Source organism: Balaenoptera musculus, chromosome 6 (genome assembly GCF_009873245.2).
Source record: "Balaenoptera musculus isolate JJ_BM4_2016_0621 chromosome 6, mBalMus1.pri.v3, whole genome shotgun sequence".
Classification (NCBI taxonomy): Eukaryota; Metazoa; Chordata; class Mammalia; order Artiodactyla; family Balaenopteridae; genus Balaenoptera; species Balaenoptera musculus.
Window position 1 is genome coordinate 46729340 of NC_045790.1, and position 22486 is coordinate 46751825.

At 36.6% G+C, this 22486-nt stretch overlaps 1 protein-coding gene across 4 annotated transcripts in view; it reads left to right on the forward strand.

Moving 5' to 3' along the window:
- Positions 1–22486, forward strand: part of MLLT3 (MLLT3 super elongation complex subunit) — a 251615-nt gene that overhangs the window by 139424 nt on the left and 89705 nt on the right. For all 4 annotated transcript variants that reach the window (XM_036856559.1, XM_036856557.1, XM_036856558.1 and 1 more), the window contains exons 3-4: positions 2134–2216; positions 12568–12711. In XM_036856559.1, coding sequence (XP_036712454.1) covers positions 2134–2216; positions 12568–12711 — 227 coding nt within the window. The remainder of the gene's footprint in view (positions 1–2133; positions 2217–12567; positions 12712–22486) is intronic.

Sequence of the window (22486 nt, forward strand, 5' to 3'; positions counted from 1 at the left end):
TAAGCTCGTGCGCCACAACTACTGAGCCTGTGCTCTGGAGCCTGTGAGCCACAACTGTTGAGCCCGTATGCCACGACTACTGAGGCCCACACACCTAGAGCCCATGCTCCACAACAAGAGAAGCCACCGTAATGAGAAGCCCGCGCACCGCAACGAAGAGTAGCCCCCGCTCGCTGCAACTGGAGAAAGCCCGCGTGCAGCAACGAAGACCCGACACAGCCAAAAATAAAAAGAAATTAAAAAGTAAAGGGAATAGAACTAGAGCTGTCTAGAGAATCCTTAGTCCAGGGCCGTGGAACTGAGTCTTCTAATCCAAATCCAGGGCTCTGTACTTGTTTTCTCCTTTCTGTTTTCATCCGAAAGGTTTACATGACAATTGGGTATATTTACAGGTTAGATTTCCTGCCTTACTTCTGTCACTTCTTGCTGTGTTCCAGGACCTGTCCTGTGTCTTTTACATATATCATCTTGTTTAGTTCTCACACTGTCCAGGCAAGGCACCTGAGGTTCAGAAAATTGGAGTAACTTTCCAGAGGTAGCCTGGCTAGTTCGAGGTAGATCCCGGATTGACACCCAGGCGTGCCCGAGCCCTTGACCCTCCTTATGTTCCTGATTAAATGTTTCTGTCCTTATGAACTGGGAGATTGGGATTGACATATATACACTATTGATACTATGTATAAAATAGATAACTAATGAGAACCTACTCTATAGCCCAGGGAACTCTGCTCAATGCTCTGTGGTGACCTAAATGGGAAGGAAATCCAAAAAAGAGGGGATATATGTATACGTATAGCTGATTCACTTTGCTGTACAGTAGAAACTAACACAACATTGTAAAGCAATTATACTCCAATAAAAATTAATTAAAAAAAGTTTCTGTCCTTGGGGAGTGAAAGGGAATTAGAGATGAGGTTCCTGAATATATGCTAATAAGGAAGTCTCTTAAGTGTCAAATCAGTGATTCAGACAGTTCTTTGGGAGGGTAAAAGGAGAAGAGAGGATAGTACTCTGGTCTGGAAAGGCTTTGTGAAGAAATTGGGATTTGAACTAGCAGAGGATACTAAGAGTAGCATCAAAGTGCGATGGAAGGAAAGAGGACAGAGCATAAGTGGGAAATACTGGGCATGTTTTGGGGGAATTGATGCAATTGAATGAAGCATAGGAGGATTGGTGGGTGACAAAAGGAGGAAGGGTTTAAAAGGCAGACTGGAGCCCTGCTGAAGTGGACTTGGGCTACCAGGTTATGTGCTATGTGGTATATGGCCTTGATGTTCAACATGTACATTTTTAATTCTTTGTGATACTTACTACTAGAATGCAGTCTTAACTAGAATAGCTCAGCTGGCTTGCAACTGATTTTGATTTAATGGAAATTTTAGTGGGGTGAAATCATATTTAGCTTCTTAGGGCATCTCTCATTTCCCAAGAGCTTGCCTAAGTAGTCTTGTCTAAATAAGTCTTTCTTCATAAGAATACAAAAGCCTTATTGTTTCTTATGTATTCTTATGATGTGAATAGATTTGAAGTGTTTGTATGTATTGCAGTATTTCAGTAAGTATTCCTTTGGGGGGTAATGGGGGATAATGAGTCTTAATGAACACCAATAACATTGGGAGACACTGGGCTTGGGATTTTTCTAAGGATGGAGGGTGGTCCTGCCACCTTTTGGTACGGAAATTAGGAAATCTCAGAGAACTGAGGGGTTTGGGGTAGAGTGATGTCCATCAAAGACTAGACATAGATAATATGTTTGTTAGGTAACTTATAGTTGTTTTCAAGCTTTCAGTCACAAGGTGCTGTCCTCAGTTTCCCTAAAGTGTTAGGGCAGGGAGATAACAACTAAAGTCCAGTCATTCATGACCATGGTTGACTGTGATGCACTATCCCCCATCAGGAGTTGAATAAATAACTTACATATTTGATTTACATAGGAATATTATTATTGTAGATTCTGAACAAGAAGTAAAGATCAAATCAGAGAGTTAGCTGGGGCTTGGCAAAGGGCTGTGAAAATTGAGAATGATGTAGGTGGTAGGATGGGATTTTTTTTTTTCTTGTTTTTAAAGGAAAGAAGAATGTCTTTTTGCCTATTAATCTCATCTCACTTTTTTTCTTTTTTTAACGTTGCAGTGTGCAAAGATCCACCTTACAAAGTAGAAGAATCTGGGTATGCTGGTTTCATTTTGCCAATTGAGGTTTATTTTAAAAACAAGGTATGTAATCTTTACTCATTAATCTTTCAATAGAAGATCCTTCATTAACCAAATGATGTTTAAAATAGTTTTGATTCATAAGCACTTCTATCACTAGATGGTTTTAAAATAAATGTTAAAATTTGTTTTCTAGGAATTTTGGCTATTGTTGTCCTTAATTAAAGAGGAAGTGGCTAGAGAAAGATAATTTCAGTTCTGTGAAGTCAGATTAGATGAAATTCATTAAACGTTTCTTTTAAGAGAAGAGTAATTACCTTTTGAAAAAGAAGATTAACATATGTTTGTACAATAGAAAAGAGAAAGTACGGCTTTTCAGTGAAATGATCCTTTTCTCATTTTCATACTTCTAGAATTTGAGACTTACAAAGAGTAATCTCTCCTTTATCTTTATCTGATACACACATGTGACACATGTATATATATACAGTTATATCAGCAAGTAGATATTATGGATTCTATTGGATTTTAAAAATTTCAGCAGTGCATATATGGCAAAACACACAGACTATATAATATTGGACAAATTGCTCAACCTCTGTGGGGCTCACTATCCTCATTTATAAAATGGGGATAGGATAAGTGTATCTACCTCATAAGGTGGCTAGGAGGATTAGATTAAATAAAGCTATGCAGGATTTTTAGAATAATGCTTCATATGTAAGTAAGCACTTAGTAAATGCTAGCTGTTATTTTTAATCACCCTGTTTCTTCCTTTTATTCCAAGGTAATCATAGTTCCTGAAACCTGCCCCAAAGTGAGATAATTCACATTTTTCTTTTTAAAGGAACTGAGCAATTAGAATGTTGTGTTATCCGAGCCAGTGCTCCGTAAAGTCTGGTCCTTGGACCAGAAGCAATCAGCATCACCCAAGAGCTGGTTGGAAATGAGATTCTCAGGCTCTATCCCAGATCTATTGAATCAGAATCTCTGGGATGGGGCCTAGGAATCTGCATATTTACTGGCCTTCCAGGTGAAGAAACACCACAAAGTATGAGAACCCCTGATAAGCCACTCTTTAGTGATCAGTATCTTCCACTGGAACAGTGTCCCACTGACTTTTTCTTTTTCTTTTTTTTCTTTTTTAATTGAAGTATAGTTGATTTACAGTATTGTGTTCCACTGGCTTTTTCAATGTATAGAAGACCCAGCCTTCAATTCAGTAAAAATCTCTTTGTAAAAAAAAAAAAAAAAAAAAAATCTCTTTGTGATTAAGAGATAATTAACTTTTAAATAAGCTATAATGAAACTATCCTCAAAAGTTGGAATGTGTAGAAAATAGGGATAAATTTTATTTTTCATATTTCTTGTTTTTTTCAAGCTGGTTTCCTCATGTGCCATGTTCCTGCTCCACGGCCTTCCTACACACATGATATCCCTGTTAATTCTTTTTTCTTTTTTTTTTTACATAGATGTGTTTGCTCTCAAGTAGTATTTATTTATTTATTTATTTATTTATTTATTTATTTATTTATTTATTTATTTTATTTATGGCTGTGTTGGGTCTTTGTTTCTGTGCGAGGGCTTTCTCTAATTGCGGCAAGTGGGGGCCACTCTTCATCGCGGTGCGTGGGCCTCTCACTATCGCGGCCTCTCTTGTTGCGGAGCACAGGCTCCAGACGCACAGGCTCAGCAGCTGTGGCTCACGGGCCTAGTTGCTCCGCAGCATGTGGGATCTTCCCAGACCAGGGCTCAAACCCGTGTCCCCTGCATTGGCAGGCAGATTCTCAACCACTGCGCCACCAGGAAAGCCCTATTTTTTCTTTATATTTATATTTTGGGTATATTTGGTGGTAACCTATTTCTGTGTAGTTAAATAGCTGAGGGCTTACTTTGTCCGTGGCAGTTTGCTGAGCCCTTTACATGTGTTGCTTTGTTTAGTAGGTTTATAAGAACTTTTGAGAGGTTATTATTCCTATTCTACAGGAAAGGAAACTGAGTCATGGAAAGATTACATGGCTTGTCCAAGGCCACACGCAGTTGGAAAGTGTTAAAACCAGATTCTTGATCTAGATCTTTCTCTCCATTGACAATTCTCTTAACTTCTGTGTCTTCGAAGCAGTAACTCTTTGCCAGAATAATGATTACCTTCCTCAGTAGTAATACCACTGAAATGTTCACATGTTTTTCATCAAATCAGAATTTGTTGAGATGCGTTTATATCTGTTCATATGATATGCTTTCACATTTGATGTATGGATTTGTTTTTTCTCATTTCAACATTTCCCTTAAGAAATTAGTTTTTAGCTTTCTTTTTTTTTTCATTAAAAATTTGAGATATAACTTACACACCATAAAATTCATCCTTTAAAAATGTACAGCTCTGTGGGTTTTAGTGTATTGTGCAACCATCACCACTATTTAGTTCTAGGACATTTTCATCACCCCATAAAGAAACCTTATACCTATCAGCAATCACTCCTCATTCCTTACTCTCCCAGCCCCTGGGGTTAATCTATTCCCTTTCTCTATGTAATATCCTATTCTGGCCAATTCTTATCAATGAAATCATACAATATGTGGCCTTTTATGTCTGGCTTCTTTCATTTAGTAGGTTTTCAAGGTTTATCCATGTTATAGGATGTACCAAATACTTATTCCTTTTTATCACTGAATGCTATTCCATTGTATAAATAATGCCACATTTTTGCTTATATTTGTATTCATAATTTGATGGACATTTGACTTGTTTCCATCTTTGCCCTATGAATAATGCTGCTACGAACATTCATATACAAGTTTTTGTGTGGAAATATGTTTTCAAGTCTCCTGGTTATATACCTAGGTGGAGTTGTTGGGTCGTGTGGTAACTCTGTGTTTAATTTAACTTTTTAAAGAACTGCCAAACTGTTTTCCAAAATGACTGTACTATTTTACTTTCCTACCAGCAATGTATGAAGGTACACTGAAGGCCTCAGTTTGGAAATAATGCTGCAATTAAGTATCTTCTCTCCTACTTTGTTTTTAACTTTTCTGGTCACTTTTACAAGCTCTCATTTCTTCAGAGAAACATATTTTCTGAACTACCCAATTCCCTCCTTTACAGAAATAACTGGAATCTCCTCATCCACCAGATTTTTAAAAAGAAAGTAAATGAAGGATGAAGAGGCTGCAAGTAATGTGTGCACACGTGCGCACACACAAATGCAGTCGTCTTGGTACTTTGGGTAGCAATTCTTATGACTGAAAGACATTATTTATTCACTTTGTGAGGAATTTTTAGTTTCTTAAAATATGAAAGAAGAAAGATGCACTTGAGATGGAAAACAGTTATTTCCTTGGGGCCATTGTAAAATAGACATTCAGCTGACCACTGTATAGTAGATATTCTGTTTAGTGTCCAGATTAGCTGATTTTTATTTTCTAGTTTTAGATTTTCTTTAAGATTTTATACATAATAATTATTGCTTTTTTCACAGGTGCACAATGAAACATATTTCAGTGTTTGTAATATGAAAAAGTAGTATACACCTAATTGTAGAGATGTGGATCAATTACTGGTGGGTTAATAATACACAAAATGCTATATGGCAATTAATGTAGCAAGATGGATAAGTCTCAGAAACAAAAATGATGATGTATATATATATATATATGGTTATGATATCACTTATGTATGGGTTTATAAACCACTGAAGCCAAGAATAAATGAGGTGATGGAGACACACATATGTAGTACAAGAGCATGAGTTGAAAGGACAGCACAGGAACTAAAGGGCATGGCTTACTGGGGAAAGAGGGATGGAGAAGCTCATATTTACAAAATTTTTATTTCTTTAAAGAAAAACATAAACTAGCATGGTGAAAGTGTTAACATCTCTTTAAACTCAGTGGAAAATATATGGGTGTAGTATTTTAAGTACTTTTCTTTATGTTATTAATTTTTTAATTAAAATTATTGCTCTGTCATCTCTTTTTAATTTATCTTCTTAGAGTGTCTTAGAAACCAAATTTTTGCTATCTTCCATTCTGGATCTCCATCCTACTGAAATGATCCATGTATGAAAATTTAATAGGTCTAGGCTGTTGCTCCAGAATGTGCATTTCATTTCTTCTGAGTGTATATCATTTTATTTATCCCTGGAGTTTACTCAACTCTGTCTTGAAGAAAGAACATCCATTATAATAATGGTTTATGAAAAAGTATTATTTCAAGTTTGCATAGGAGATGAGAGAAAGCAGCAAAAAGACCTCCACCTGATGTTGGAAGGGGCCCGCCACTGAATATTTAGTGTATAATATCACCCTGCCCTTGGTCCCATCTCCATTCTTGTACTTTTCCTGCTTACAATAAGCTTGTCTTCAGTTTTGCTCACTTATTGGAGAGGTCAGAGTCAAGAGGGGTGGTGGAGTGTCAGTGCTTCTTATGAGTTCGTGTTTGTTTATTCTCTTATTTTGTGTTTGTATTCAACAAAACAAGCCTATCCATGAGAATCATGTGTGTTTCAGAAACTAAACCAACAGGCCCACTGAAACATAATTGACTGTAGCACTTCAGGTTTGAAAGGATCCCATGCTTCTCTCTTTCATTCTGTCCTCAGAAAAGTACACAAGTGAATGTCAAGGACTGAAGCGGACTGAGAGGGATAATTTGATATTGCCAAAACCAGGTTTCCACCCTCTAGGAAATATATCAGCTTTATATGGAGAATAAATACATGCTTCCTTGTTTGAACTTTGAAGAAGAATCTTTTCTATGGAGCATAAATTGACATTATATTGATGTCAGCCCTCTAAGAAAGATATTCAGTTGGTCAGACCACAAATTTATGGGTACTTTTTACTTTCTATAAAAAAAAAAACTTTAAAAGAAAATCACACTCAGGATTCATACAAAGATTGTCACTTTCTGTGGTCCTTAGCCTTAGTTTTACTGAAAAGTAATTTGTTTTTGATTTTAAACTGGTGTGAACTATAAAGTGTTGTTACTACCTCACTCTTTTTCTGCTGGTAATTATCATATTCATCAATGTATTTTTCTCTTTAAAAAGGTATGCTGCAGTATACTCCTAGTAAAAGTGAATGGAATAAAACTTAGGAGTTACTCCTTTCACTTCATTTAATCATTGTTAACTATTTGGTATAGCCTTTCCAGATTTTCCCCCATGCATTTGCATGGATAAAAAGTATGTCTATATAGAGATTGGCAAGGGCATAATATATCATATTTTAATATTTTTTCTGTGACTTGCCTTTAATTCACTTAGCGATATGCCTTTCCAAGTCAGTTTTTAAAAATATCTGCATAGTATTCCATGGTAATGATATACTTACATGCAGATCATCCCTGTTTTTTTGCCATTATAAACAATGCTACCATGAACATTTTATTTTACATCTACACCTGTCTATATATCTTTGCACACATATTTGAATATTTCTGTGGAAGAGATTCTTAGTAGTAGAATTACTGGGTTAAACATTGCATGCATTTAGTGTGTTGGTAAATATTGCCAGTGTGTTTTCCCAAAGGCTTTACCAATTTACACTCCCAATTGTAAGGTAGAAAATGGCCCTTCTTATTTTTTAAATTAATTCTAAGGTTGTATTGACTATTTTACAATTTGGAGGAAAGGCAGGTAAGTAATAAAAATGGTTGTGATCATTACATTAATAAAGGAATGCTGTAACAGGGATGTCTAATTCAGACGGGGTTGGGAGGGTTAGGAAGACTTTTCAGAGGAGTTCATGCTTCAGTTAGGTCTTGAATGATGAGTTTGCACTAACCAGGTAAAGGATGGAAGTATGCAGGGAGGGAAGGCATTTTAGACAATGGGGAATACGATATGTGAAAGGCAAAATGAATGAGATAATATGAAGCACTGGGGAACAGCACGTGCTTCAACATTGTGGAAGGACAAGGTAGAGTAAGAGAACAAAAGCAATGCAGGAAAGGTATTAAAAGACTATAATGGTTATTACCAGGAGGTGGGATTTCATCCTGTAGAAAATGATGACCGTTAAAGGCTTTTATATCAATGGGAAGATGTAATCTGATCTTTCTGTTAGAAAGATCACTCTCTTGTCATTGTGGTAGGTAGGAAGGGGGAGTTCAAAAACAGGGAGGCGACCAGATGAAGAGTGATGAAGGTCTAAGCTAAGGCAGTAGTTATCGTGACTAGAGCAAAGAGCATAGATTTGAGAGTTCCTAAGGAGGAATACTAAACAAAACTCAGAGACCATTTGACTGTGATGAGTAAGGGAGAAGGAAGCGTTAGTGATGACTTTTGTGTATTTTACCCTTGGGAAGCAATTAAGATTTCTGTTTGTCATGATATAGAGTATAGGAGAAAGGACACATGAAGATAACTTCAGTTTAAGATAATGCATGAATTTGCTGTTGCTGCCGGTCACCCCAGTGGAGGTGTGGTTAGACTGGAACACAAGCATATGGCAGTCAAGTGGGAGCTGGGCTGGAGGTAGAGAGGGGAGTCACTGTCATGAAGGAGGAACTAACTCCCTGTGAATGGGCGTTGTCTTCCTGGGGAATTTTGCAAAAAGGTAAATGCATTTAAGAGTCAATGAAGAAAGAAGGGAAGCCTGTGAAGAAAACTAAGGAGGAATGCCAGTAAGTGTGAGGAAAACCAGGAGAAAATGGCACCCTGATCAAGGAGAGAAGGAGTAAGTTTCATGCCAGATTAGTAATAGAAGTGAGAGGTAGTGAGTACATGAGTGGAGACTATGATCTGGGGAAGTTTGGATGAAGAGGTGAAAACCATGAATTTGTAGTAGGTAATGCCTGCATTCTGACAGTTTCAGGTGCTAAGACTTTTTTTTTTTAACATCTTTATTGGAGTATAATTGCTTTACAATTGTATGTTAGTTTCTGCTTTATAACAAAGTGAATCAGCTATACGTACACATATATCCCCATATCCCCTCCCTCTTGCGTCTCCCTCCCACTCTCCCTATCCCACCCCTCTAGGTGGTCACAAAGCACCGAGCTGATCTCCCTGTGCTATGTGGCTGCTTCCCACTAGCTATCTATTTTACATTTGGTAGTGTATATACGTCCATGCCATGCTCTCACTTCATCCCAGCTTCCCCTTCCCCCTCCCCGTGTCCTCAAGTTCATTCTCTAGTAGGTCTGCGTCTTTATTCCCGTCCTGCCCCTAGGTTCTTCATGACCTTTTCTTTTTTTTAGATTCCATATATATGTGTTAGCATACGGTATTTGTTTTTCTCTTTCTGACTTAACTTCACTCTGTGTGACAGACTCTAGGTCCATCCACCTCACTACAGATAACTCAATTTCGTTTCTTCTTGTGGCTGAGTAATATTCCATTGTATATGTGTGGCACATCTTCTTTATCCATTCATCTGTCGATGGACACTTAGGTTGCTTCCATGACCTGGCTATTGTAAATAGAGCTGCAGTGAACATTTTGGTACATGACTCTTTTTGAATTATGGTTTTCTCAGGGTATATGCCCAGTGGTGGGATTGCTGGGTCGTATGGTAGTTCTATTTTTAATTTTTTAAGGAACCTCCATACTGTTCTCCGTAGTGGCTGTATCAATATACATTCCCACCAACAGTGCAAGAGGGTTCCCTTTTCTCCACACGCTCGGTGCTAAGACTTTTTAGTCAAAAGAACTGGGTTCAGATCACTTTGTTTCATCACGTGTTAGTAATATAACAAATTCTTTTTTAAAAAAGGAAAAACATTGTTTTATTTGACTATGTAATTTTAGAAAATATTGTGTTTTAAAAAACCATAAACACCTCATACATTGCAGGTGGGATTTTAAAATGGTGCAGCCACTCTGGAAAACAGTAAGGCATTTCCTAAAAATGTTCAACACAGAGTTACCTTATGACCCAGAAATTCCACTCCTAGGTGTATAGCCAAGAGAAATGGAAATGTAGGTCCATACAAAAACTTGTACACAAATGTTCATAGCAGCATTATTCACAATAGCCCAAAATGGAAATAACCCACATTTCTATTTATTGACAAATGTATAACCAAAACCTGGTATACCCATATAATAGATTTTTATTTGTCCATAAAAAAGAACTGACACATGCTACAACATGGATGAACTTCAAAAACATCATGCTGAGTATAAGAAGCCAGTCACAAAAGAGCACATATTGTGTATGTATTTTATGTATGTTCATGTATTTATACGAAATGTCGAGAATAGGCAACTCCATAGAAGCAGAAGTAGATTAGTGATTCCAGGGGGTGTGGGATCTGTTGGACCACTAATGAGTTTGAGATATCTTTCTGGAGTAATGAAAATGTCCTGAAATTAGAATGTGGTGATGGTTTTATAACTCTGTGAATGTACTAAAAACCACTAAATATTATACTCTAAATGGTGAATTTTATGGTATGTAAATTACTTCTCAGTAAAGCTATTATTAAAAAAACATAAATAGCTGTTATCAAAAACACGTAAAATGGCAAAGCTAATGACAAATGAAAAAAGTAACATTTCACAGAGATGGTTAATATCTGTAATACACAGGGAGTTTTTATATAAAGTAATAAATTCTGAGTGCTTTAATTTCCTCATCTGCCAAACAGAGCTGACAGCTGACCCAAAGGAGAGCTATGAGAATTAAATGAGATAAATGTTAAATACATAATATTGTTATTATTATCCTCAGTATTCATTTCCCCTTGGATGCCTGAGAATCTGTCTGTAGAGAGGTTTAGGTGTTTAGCCAGCTAAAGTAATGGCTGGAGAGTAGAACTCGAGTATCATGGAATTATAATTACTGCGTTCTCTTGGATATGGTGCTGTTTTGTCCTCCAGGAAAATGCCATATTTTCATTCATTTCACAGACATTTATTGCATTGCTACTATGCATGGGGTACTAAACTAGTTGTTGAGGGTACAGTAAGGACTCAACCATTATTCCTACTTTCAAAGATCTTATGATTTAGCAGGGTAAAGGGAGATAATAAGACAGTTATTCTAAGATGTTTCAAGGATAAGAGAGAGAGGCACACAGAACAGAGGAGAGGCAGTTGGGAGTGGAGTTCAAGGAAGGCTTCCCCCAAATAAAACCTGAATAGAGAGGGATGAGTAGAAGTTATCCAGGTAAAGCAGAAGGTGGAGGAATGGAGGTTGGCAGTGGAGGTAGTAATGTAAAGCAAGGGTGAAACCCAGAGTTAATCTAGAATGAGTAAATTCTGGGAGCAACCAACCACAATGTGTGGCTGGATCACCAGATGGGTAGAAGGGGTGTGGTGAGACATGGAACCAAGAGCTAGATTGTGAAAATCCTATGTGGCATTTAGGTGAGCTCAGATTTTTATTCTTTTTTTTTTTTTTTTAATTTATTTTTGGCTGTGTTGGGTCTTCGTTTCTGTGCGAGGGCTTTCTCTAGTTGCGGCAAGCGGGGGCCACTCTTCATCGCGGTGCGCGGGCCTCTCACTATCGTGGCCTCTCTTGTTGCAGAGCACAGGCTCCAGACGCGCAGGCTCAGTAGTTGTGGCTCACGGGCTTAGTTGCTCCGTGGCATGTGGGATCTTCCCAGACCAGGGCTCGAACCCGTGTCCCCTGCATTAGCAGGCAGATTCTCAACCACTGCGCCACCAGGAAGCCCAGATTTTATTCTAATGGCATTGGGAACTTGTGAAATTTTAACCAAGGAGTGAAAATGGCTAGATTTTTGTTTCATATGGACAGTTTTGAGGCCTGAATGAAGAAGAAAGTGATCATCTATCCTGAAGTAGGAAGAACTACTAGAGGAAGGAGTTTATAGTAGTTTGAGCAATGAGTAAGAGCATGGCAGTATGGGTTAGACGGCTTGTTCAAGAAGTATTTAAAAGAGAAAATGTCAGCCGTTGATGATGGGTGTAGGGCCGTAGAGTGGGAAGGGGAAGGAGTGGCTTCAGGGGTGTCTTAGGTTTCCAGTTGGGTGGCGGTGTTGGTGGTGTCATACCACTTGAGAGACTGCAAGAAAGATGATGACTTTATTCTTTTTGGTTTTCCTCTAAGACAAGAAACTAATTTTTCAGATGTTTCCATTTTGCTTTGTAGATAGTTCCATGATGACTTTTTTCCCAGTACTTCCCCTTCTTTGACACTGTTAGATGTCTGGGTCTCTTTTCTTTCTTTTTCTTTTTTTTGAATGAATTTTTCTTGGCGTATAGTTGCTTTACACTGTTGTGTTAGTTTCTACTAACTAGAAAGGGAATCAGCTATATGTATACATATCTCCCCTCTTTTTTTTGGATTTCCTTCCCATTTAGGTCACCACAGAGCGTCGAGTAGAGTTCCCCGTGCTGTAGTCTGAGTCTTTTCTGATCCTTATCAGGAGTAAATCTTTGCTTTCTAAATTTCTATTTATGCCTAAGTCTCTGTTTTCCTTCTTATTTTTTTTAACCTCTAGGAAGAACCTAAGAAGGTTCGTTTTGATTATGACTTATTCCTGCATCTTGAAGGCCATCCACCAGTGAATCACCTCCGCTGTGAAAAGCTTACCTTCAACAACCCCACAGAGGAGTTCAGAAGAAAGTTGCTGAAGGCAGGAGGGGTACGTGACGCTGGGCTTGTGAAAAGCCTTCCCATAGAAAACTAGTTGCTAGTGTGTCAAGAAGTACAATAATGTTTTGAGAGAGGTAAAAGAAGTGAAGCAACTTAATGACCATGCTGTGGACTCATGGTTTGAGAAGAAGAGGTAATTAAACAATATTTTAAGTAGATATGAGTCTGAGATTACATTGTTGGTTAGAACAGCCTTATAGTCTATGCAGTTCAACTTTATTTCAACATCAATCTAAAACCAAACTATCCTCAATTAAGAAAAGAACAATGCCTTAACTGTGTTACATCAGTGTACAGAAAAATTTTAAAGTTGAAAGTTACATCAAAAATATATGAAAACGAGTTATCATCCAAATTTCCTTGGTCAAAATGAATAGAAAAGGTGTACTCATTCAAATTACTTGTTTGGGTCATTTAAAAACACATTTTTGTTTGTTTGAATTGTGTGTGGGTAATAGATGGATTTTTCTTTTTAAGATAATGATAATATAGTGCCCGGGTGAATTGGCTAGGATGGGGAAAGATTTTTAAGTGGAATTTCTCACAAACATATGGAATGTTTGCTTGCAGTTTGTGCAGACAAACACTGTTGATGGGTCAGAATCTACTTTACATTGGATACTACTAGGATCATCAGCTTCTATTGAATACTTCAGATGAACTTCCTGTGTCATCTTATATGGGCAGTTCAGACCCCATAAAATGTTGCAGTGCATTCTTTTCTGTTTTTTTAGTTATACATTTTTTTTCCTTTTTTTTTTTTTTCTTTGCAGTGCATTCTTTACTCTAGGATTTCCTTCATTTAGTTTTACTGAAAGGTTTTTGATAGTTTTTCATCCACGAGCTTATCATTATATGTAAGCATGTGTAGACCATAACTTCTCAAGATGCCTCATTTCACTGATAAACTCTACCTGAGGGCTTTGTAGGGAAGAATTGAATTTTATATAGCACAGAAGCCCTTTCCCTTTATGGGGATATGAATAACCACTTTGAGAACCTCAGGAAAGCTGTGGACCCTCTCATAAGAAAACCACCCATATATATATAATTGTGTAAACATTTTGGGTTATGTGTAACCCCTTGAGTCCATTTTTTTTGAGATCTGTTTTCCAAGCTCCTATCCTCTCAGCTGAACTATTGATACTAATATGCATTTGAAGTGTTACAGGTACTTTTACCACATTTCATTCCACATTATACTGTATGTTGGTAGATTATGGGTTAAATAGGTATTGATGGGCCAGCTTTGGAAATGAATGACCATTTGTAGGATTTTGTGGGGAAATGCATCTTCGTGAAGAACTGGGCTTTTGTAATACAACTCATTTTAAAGGTAGGGATTTATTATATGTTTATTAAGGAATTTTTTTAAACAAACCCTATTTGATTCTTTTATAGTTATCTAGAGCACAGTGTGGGTGCTACTTATCTATGGCTATGCCCTTAAAAATGAGCCTGTCCATTTTAAATCCTAATCATTCCCATTATGTTTCTTTTTATGAGGGTGGCATTTTACGCCTCTGATTATTCCTCCTGGGTATGAAGTTAGGTAGGTAATTGGAGCATGTGAATTATGGAGCTTGAGTACATCAGGCTTCTGATAAGGGTCATCATAAAAAGAAAATATGACACAAGAACTTTTTAAAACATCCACTTAGTCTCAGAGTACTCAAAAGTTGTTTGTGAGCCAGAGGAGAGGTTACAGGTCAGTGATAATGCAGTGCAGCACTGCATCCTGATAAGGTCTCTAGTAGATTTCTGTCTTCTTCTCCACTCAGCCTTTATCTCAGAATTATCCTCCTTGACTTCTAACTTTCCTTCTTTGTGTTTCTTTAAGTGCTGTTTGAAGCCTGTATGTTTTTTCCCTGTTAGATTTAGATTGTGTCTTGACAACTCTAAAATAATAAGTTGAAATGTGAAATATTCGAGCACACCAGTTATTTGACATAAGTTCCTTAAGTGACTGATTCTAGTAAATTTTGTAGTAAAATTAAAAAATTTATTCAAAATACTAGTAATCCCATAGATTCTGTCCATTTCACATGGGAGGATTAAAATAGTCTTTTATGGAGATGGGAGAATCTGAACTAATAAACATTTTTTGTCTTACCAAGATTTTTGGATGTAGTACCTTGTTTAACATTTTAACATTTATCATTGTTAATGGAACCTACATGGTGTTACTAACTTAGCCATTTTGATTTTATTAGAAATCTTTTTTTTTTTCCAGCTTTTATGGAGATACCATTGACATATAACTTAAGGTTACAACATGTTGATTTGATACACTTGCATGTTGCAAAATCATTATCACCATAGCGTTAGCTAACACCTGCATCACATCACGTAATTACCATTTCTCTTTTGTGATGAGAACATTTAAGACTTACTCTTTTAGCCAAATTTCAAGTATATAATTCACTATTATTAACTGTAATCACCATGCTATACATCGGATCCCCAGAACCTATTCATCTTATAACTTTAAGTTTGTGCTCTTTGACCCACACCTCCCCTTCTCTCCCACCCCCCAGCCCTTGGTAACTACCAGCCTAGCCTCTGTTTTTATGAGTTTAACTTTTTCAGATTGCACATATAAGTGATATCATACAGTTTGTTTGACTCATTTCACTTAGCCTAATGTCCTCAAGTTTCATCCATGTTGTTGTAAATGGCAGGATGTCCTTCCTTCTCATGGCTGAATAATATTCCATCATACACACACAAACACACACACACACACACACACACACACACACACATCTCCACATCTTCTTTATCCATTCATCTGTTGATGGACACTTATGTTGTTTCCATAGCTTGGCTATTGTGAATAATGCTGCAGTGAACATGAGAGTGCAGATATATCTTCAGTATCCTGTTTTAATGTCCTTTGGGTATATACCCAGAAGTGTGATTGCTGGATCATATGTAGCTCTATTTTTAATTTTTTGAGGAACGTCCATATTGTTTTCCATAGTGGCTGCACTGTAGAATTTACAATCCTGCCAGCAGTGCACAAGGGTTCCCTTTTCTCCACATTCTTGCCAATACTTACCATCTGTTGTCTTCTTGAGGATAGCCATTGTAACAGGTGTGAGGTAATAGCTTAGTTTGATTTTCATTTTTTGATCATTAGTGATGTCAAGTACCTTTTCATATACCTGTTGGCCCTCTGTATATCTTCTTTGGAAAAATACCTATTCAGATTCTCTGCCCATTTTAAAATCATATTGTTTGGGGTTTTTTGGTATGAGTTCTTTATATATTTTGGATATTAATCTCTTACCACATATATGATTTGCAAATATATTCTCCCATTCTGTAGGTTGCCTTTTCATTTTGTTGATTGTTTCCTTTGCTGTGTAGAAGCTTTTTAGTTTGATGTAGTTCCACTTGTTTATTTTTGCTTTTGTCACTTTTGCTTCTGATGTCTATTAGAGATCTTCTGTTCATGACTATGTCTCTCTATATAAACTTTTTTTTTGACTGGGTTTTGGAGTGAAAGGGGGGTGCTTTTGCTCCTTATACTTAAACATCACATATGTGACATAGAGGTATATGTTCTATTTTTAAAGCAAAAATTTGATCCCTTCTTCATAAGTACTGTGTGAAATCATTATGTACAGCTTGAGGCGTGAGTAGGGTAAACTTACCATTTTGGCTGTGGTTCCTTCTCTTTCACTTTTTTCTTTGAAACCAAAAGTACATAGCACTATTAAAAGTAGAACTTGGCTTTTCAAGAGATCAGAAAGGTTGTTTTTAGAGCTGGCAGCATCTTAGAAAAATGCTTTTCAGCTCTCAGAAGAAAATGATTCCAAAGAATGTTTTGCCAGAAGAATCCTGAAAAATTGCAGATTTTTTTTCTATTTCATAGCCTATAAGTCTATAGCTATATGACAACTTTTTTTTGGTCAATAACATTCTCTTCTTTTCACTCTTTTTTTTTTTAACGTTGTAACTCTATTCTAAATACTATCAGAGAAATCTTGGTGTGCTTCCGCCTTGGAAGAAATGTACCCTGTGTTCTTCTCTTGATTAGCTCCCTAAAATTAAGGTTATCTTTGCTTGCAAAGAAAAGAGTAAAACTTTTGTGGGAAGGGCATTTTTGGATTTAAGCATATTATTTTCTGAGAATATTGAAATACAGAATGAGTTCGTTTACAAGACCCTGAAGGTAGTTCTCTCTAAATGAGGGATGTCATTGGAACTTGCTAGGGAAACTGTAGATTTGGTTTACAAGCTAGCTCCTCTCAGGCCTATGTAAGACAAAGAAGATAGAGGTCAGAAAACGGGAAATAATAACCTGAGAACTGGGAGGCGATGCCTTCGTTTTGAGGTCTCATTTTCTTCTTTGGTTGGTAGGAGAGGTAGAGGACAGGGAGCAGTAAACTTCTGAGGGCAAGACTTGATGTCATCTATTTATACTTGAGTTTTAAGCAAAAGGACCAAATGTACCCATTGAGAAGCACCTCTCACTTTCACTGAGATATTTCTATTTTTTTTTAAATGAACTGTTGAATCCCTGTAGAAGGATTTTCAAATATGCTCTTTATGATGTCAGGATTTTTTTAAAGGGTTATGATCACAATAGATGATTTTCTGTTTACTTGATCACCTTCTTAATAGCTGGAATTCAGTCATACAGACAAAATGCAGACGGATTTGACATCCATTACTTTTGATTGAAAGAGGATGAGTTTTTCTTTTGGGTGTTGGCAAAGCAACGATACAGTGTTTGTCATATAACTGAAACTTGTCATTTTACTAACTTGTCTCTCCAAATTTTCTTTTGGGAGGGAGTATGATACAATTAGAAATATTTTGAAATCAGGCAGATTTAAATTAAAACCTCATCTCTGTCATCTTCTAGCTGAATTACCCTGGGAAAATTTTTACATTCTTTTGAATCTCAGTTTATCATCCGTGAAATGGACAAGACATTGTTTTCTTCATTGGGAATGTGTAGCCACGGTGTGAGGCTCATAGTAGATACCCGGTCCCTTGATTCCTTTTCCTTTGATTGCTGGTTTAGAAAATCAGAGTTCTATCCATTTTTATATCAAGCACTTAAAAGTACAGTGGAAAAGGTTTGTTATTTAGTGTAAGCTACTCTAGCTTTATTCACAGGAGTATGTGTTTAGCACCGGTTAGTGTGACCAGGACATTGATGGACACATGTTGGGTTTAAAGGGAATTGGCTCATTGTGTCTTTTTTTTTTTTTGAATTTTATTTTATTTATTTTTTATACAGCAGGTTTTATTAGTTATCTATTTTATACATATTAGTGTATATAGCCCATTGTATCTTTCTTCAAGGAATTTACATTCTGGCTGTTAGTATTTTGCATGTATAAACTGAAACACAGGTCTGTTTGGAATATCATTTTTTTAAGATGTCCGTTTTCATTAGAAAAATTAGGTGTTCTTACCATTGTTCTTACTTCTAAATTTCTATCAGATTAAAAGCTTCTCAAAGCCCTAAGAAGATTTCCTAAGTAGTATGTTCAGCAAGTATATATGTGCATCCTTGTGCTTCTATGAAGAAAGCACAAAAGGGGCAATCATCTTTGGAGAACTGAGTTTGTTTTACAGCTGCTCCCTTTTTTTGGCCTGGAAATCAAGTGGTCTGCTTTGGTTCTGTTGTTCTTTATAGGATGGTGGTAGGGTGTTGGTGGGCTTTTTTTTTTTTTCTTTTTCTTTTTTTCTTTCCTCAATTAAACAGGGCAAAGTCTAAACATGTTGTTCAGTCTATTTCTGAATCACTGGCCAGCAGTTAATTTTGAGGACTGAAAATTAAAACTAACCACAGCAGTTGTTAGAACTAGGGTCTCTATAGGCAGAAATCCAATTCTGTTCAGACACCACCTGTTTCAATAGGACATTTCAGACGCCCATTTGGCAAGATTTGCTGGAGAAGACATGGGGAACATGCTTTCAGTCTGTGTTAAGTCTGCAGCATAATGCAGTCCTGTTTCTCAAAGTGACAGTTGCATTTATATCTGATATGTTTTTGCAAGGAATAAATTGGAATCTTTCTGAAGCACTACTTATTGTGAAGTAGAAATCAGATCCACCGTGGACCCCCCAACAAAGGGTTTTGGTTACTAAAGGGCCAAAGGGATCTTATGATAAGGAGCTTTCACTAATGCAGCCATGTCAAGCCATCTGAACGTAGCATTTTATCTCAGGATTCTGGAATGAATCTTGTGTAGGATGGTTTAGTATTTCCTTTTTTAGGGGAGTTCAAAACACTTTGAATTTCTAAACAGTACAGATCACATTCTCTTCCTCTCAAATTTTAATTTTTTTGAATAGGTAAATACACATCCAATACAAAATGACATATAGTGAGCCTTTCTTCAGGCCACTAATGATGCTATAGTGAATAACCTTTTATATAGTTATTTGTGCACATGGATGAGTGTATCTATAGGATAAATTCCTGGGAGTAAAATCGTGGCTCCAAGGCAAAGTGGAATTTAAATTTTGATAGACATTTACAGATTGCCTGCCAAGATGTTATGCTACTCTATGCTGCATCAACAATGTGTAAGAGTGCCTATTTCTCCACCACAGTGATTCATTAAACATCTTTCCCCCCAATCTGATGAGTGAAAAAATATCTCATTTTTAATTCACATTTTCTCTTATAGTGATGATGAGCATCTTTTCATATGTTTAAAGCCATTTTCATTTCCTTCAAAGACCGCATTTTAATGTATTTTAAATTGGAAATATTCTAAATGTTTCGGCTCAACTTAAATTTATGAATACTCATCCCACATACTTACATTTGGAAAGGTTACAAAAAGATACGGAAGCCTCTTTAACCAAGGTCTGTATTTTCAGGCATTCTCCAGCGTCTAAGAAATTATGTTCTTAGGAACTGATTTATCAAGACTTTGGCTTCTAAAAATATGTGGCTTTTGTGGCAAACTCATCTTTACAGTGCCCAGAGATGGATAGCTGGCTGCTTATTTTAAAAATAACTCAAAGAAAATAATACATAGAAAATCATTTTAGTGGCTGTTACTGGACAGCTTCACTGAATTTTTGGATATTTGTTTGGGGACAAGTGTGCCTTTCTGTTATTTTTCGATATAATATCATCCTGAAATGTCTGCCTCAAAAGATAAAAGCATGCTGCTGTTTCACCAGCACTGATAAAAGGTGATTTATTTAAATAAATGTAAGATCAAGCAGGCAGCCTCATCTGTTCGGTTGTTTCTCAGAGCTGAGGTCAGTTTTATGTCATATTTGGTATTTCTTCTTTCTATTTCTTGGCTCCTGCCCCCCTGCCTCCCACCAGAAGTCTGTAATAATTAAATCATGAAAGTAGAACATACATATAAATGATAACTAGAATGTCCAAGTTATGAGATCAATATCAAGTATGATCATGATAGTATAAGTTACGTCACTCAGCATACTTAGTGGTTAATTTACGGTTTAACATCTCTGAAAGTCGCATAATTTTTTGAAGGACAGTTAAGACTTTTGAAAATATGCACCAAAAAGCATCTCTGGTATAATCTTCCTGCCTTCATTTGTTCCTTTCTTCCGCCGATTACCTGTTTACCTTTTCAGTAAGGAGGGGAAAAATAGGAGCACACTTTTCACTCAGTCCAAAGCTCAGATATTTTTACTGCATAAGTTGAGCAAAGGCTAATGAAAAAAGAAACGGAACAGGTAGCTTATTCCTAGAGTGCGGACTAGGAAAGCTCTGTCAGGTGTTTAAGCTGTCAGTGTTGGGGATGGTATGCCATGCTGCTTTTCTGCCGACGTCTCAGGAGTAGCAGTTTAGCTGCCCATGCGTAGGAGCCTTAGTTTAGTCTTGAAAGGAATGCTGTAACATCTGAAAGAAAACCATCACAACCCCCGCCCCTAGCTCCTGTTTCTAATGCACAAAAAAGCCAAGAAAATAAGAAATGAACAGAAAGGGGGAAAAAATTGGAGAATTTCAAATTAAAATATGAACAATTCTTTCTCTTTTTAAATACAGAAATACTGTAATTGAAAACTGTTGGTTCACTTTCTCTCTGCCTTCTTGGCTCAGGTAGTTCTTTATGCCCTTGTTTCAAAGCTGCATTGAAAGTTTATCTAATATATCCCAGTCTGTTCCCAGACTTCTAAAATGGTAAAGGAGTTGCTGTGTTGATTGTCCCCACTGGATATTTTTTGGGTTCATATTCTATAATATTAAAGGAAAACAGTTTGGGGCTAGGGAGTAGAAAAGGGGAAGGGAAACTACGATTAACACTTTATTTTCTAAATTTTTTTTGTTCTGTAAGTTATAAGAAAACTTGACAGTGGTCAGGATCTGTAGGTAGCAGTTTAGAAAATAAATGTCTGAAACTCTTAAAATAGATGTTTGTTTCATTTTAGAGGAGTGAGGACAAATGGTAGGTGGTTTCATACAATACCCTTTATTCCACAAGGGACACGGCCATGGTGCGATATAAAGAATGTTTGATTTGAAATCTGAAGGCACAAATTCAATTCTTGGATCTGCTGCTAATTTACCTAGGACTTTAGGTTGGTATAAATCTGAATTATCCCCTTCCTTCCACCTGAGATTATTAAATAAAATGTGGTACATAGTTAAGCAGTCAGCAAATAATTTCTTTATTCACTGACACGACCTCTTTTTTCTATAGGTTTTTATTATGCTTTGTTTGTTACCTAGAAAGGTGAAAGTGAAAGATTTCCATTTCAAGACTTTGACATAATAATGGTGTTCTGCTAGAAACAACGTTTTTGCCTCAAGAAGGAATCTGTTTTTTTTTTTAACAGATTTTAAAATAAATATGTGCTAACTTTAGAACAATGTAGACTTTCTAGAAAAGCAAAAGAAGAAACTGTTTATAGTCCCTCTAGTGATTGTAACTACTATATTTTATATTGTATTTTTCATGTAGATAAGATCCCACAAAATGTTTGTATTTTACACTTAATATGTTAAACATGAATTGCATAAGTTTTAAACTACATGACTTACTTTATTTTTGTTCTTTAAAAACATGTCCTCACACTTCAAAGGATTGATGTAAAAATTGTGGTTGGTTGTTGAGAAGTTACCAGTAATGTGTTCTATGTTTTTTGTTTGTTTGTTATTTTTTTCTCCTTAGGCTCTCAGCTTCTCACAAAGTTACTGGCTTAAGGCCTAAATGCTATAAATGAAATTAGGAACAAAAGAAATGTTTTTCACAAATTTGAGGTTGTTTCTTTTTTTTTTTTTTAATATTTATTTATTTATTTTATTTTTGGCTGTGTCGGGTCTTAGTTGCGGTGCGCGGGCTTCTCTAGTTGTGGTGTGCGGGCTCAATAGTTGCGGTGCGTGGGCTTAGCTGCCCCACAGCATGTGTGGGATCTTAGTTCCCCAACCAGGGATTGAACCCGTGTCCCCTTAACCACTGGACCACCAGGGAAGTCCCTGAGGTTGTTTCTTAACGGTTCTGACAATACAGAAGTATGATGGTCTAGTTTGTTTTTGTTTGTTTTTTTTTTTACAATGGGACGGGCCATATTAGATCTGTTATCTGGAAAAATTTATATTTTAATATAGATTATCATAGGTGTAGATTTGGTAACTTGTCTTTGTAAATGTCATTTTTGCCTTTCTTACCCTTGTAGGGTAGATTGGGGACCTGTGAGTAATATGAAATGGTTAAATATAAAAAGGCTTCATTAATGGAAATCATTGAGTAAAATAAGGATGCCTTATCCATAAAACAATACTGGTTCATTCAACTACAGTT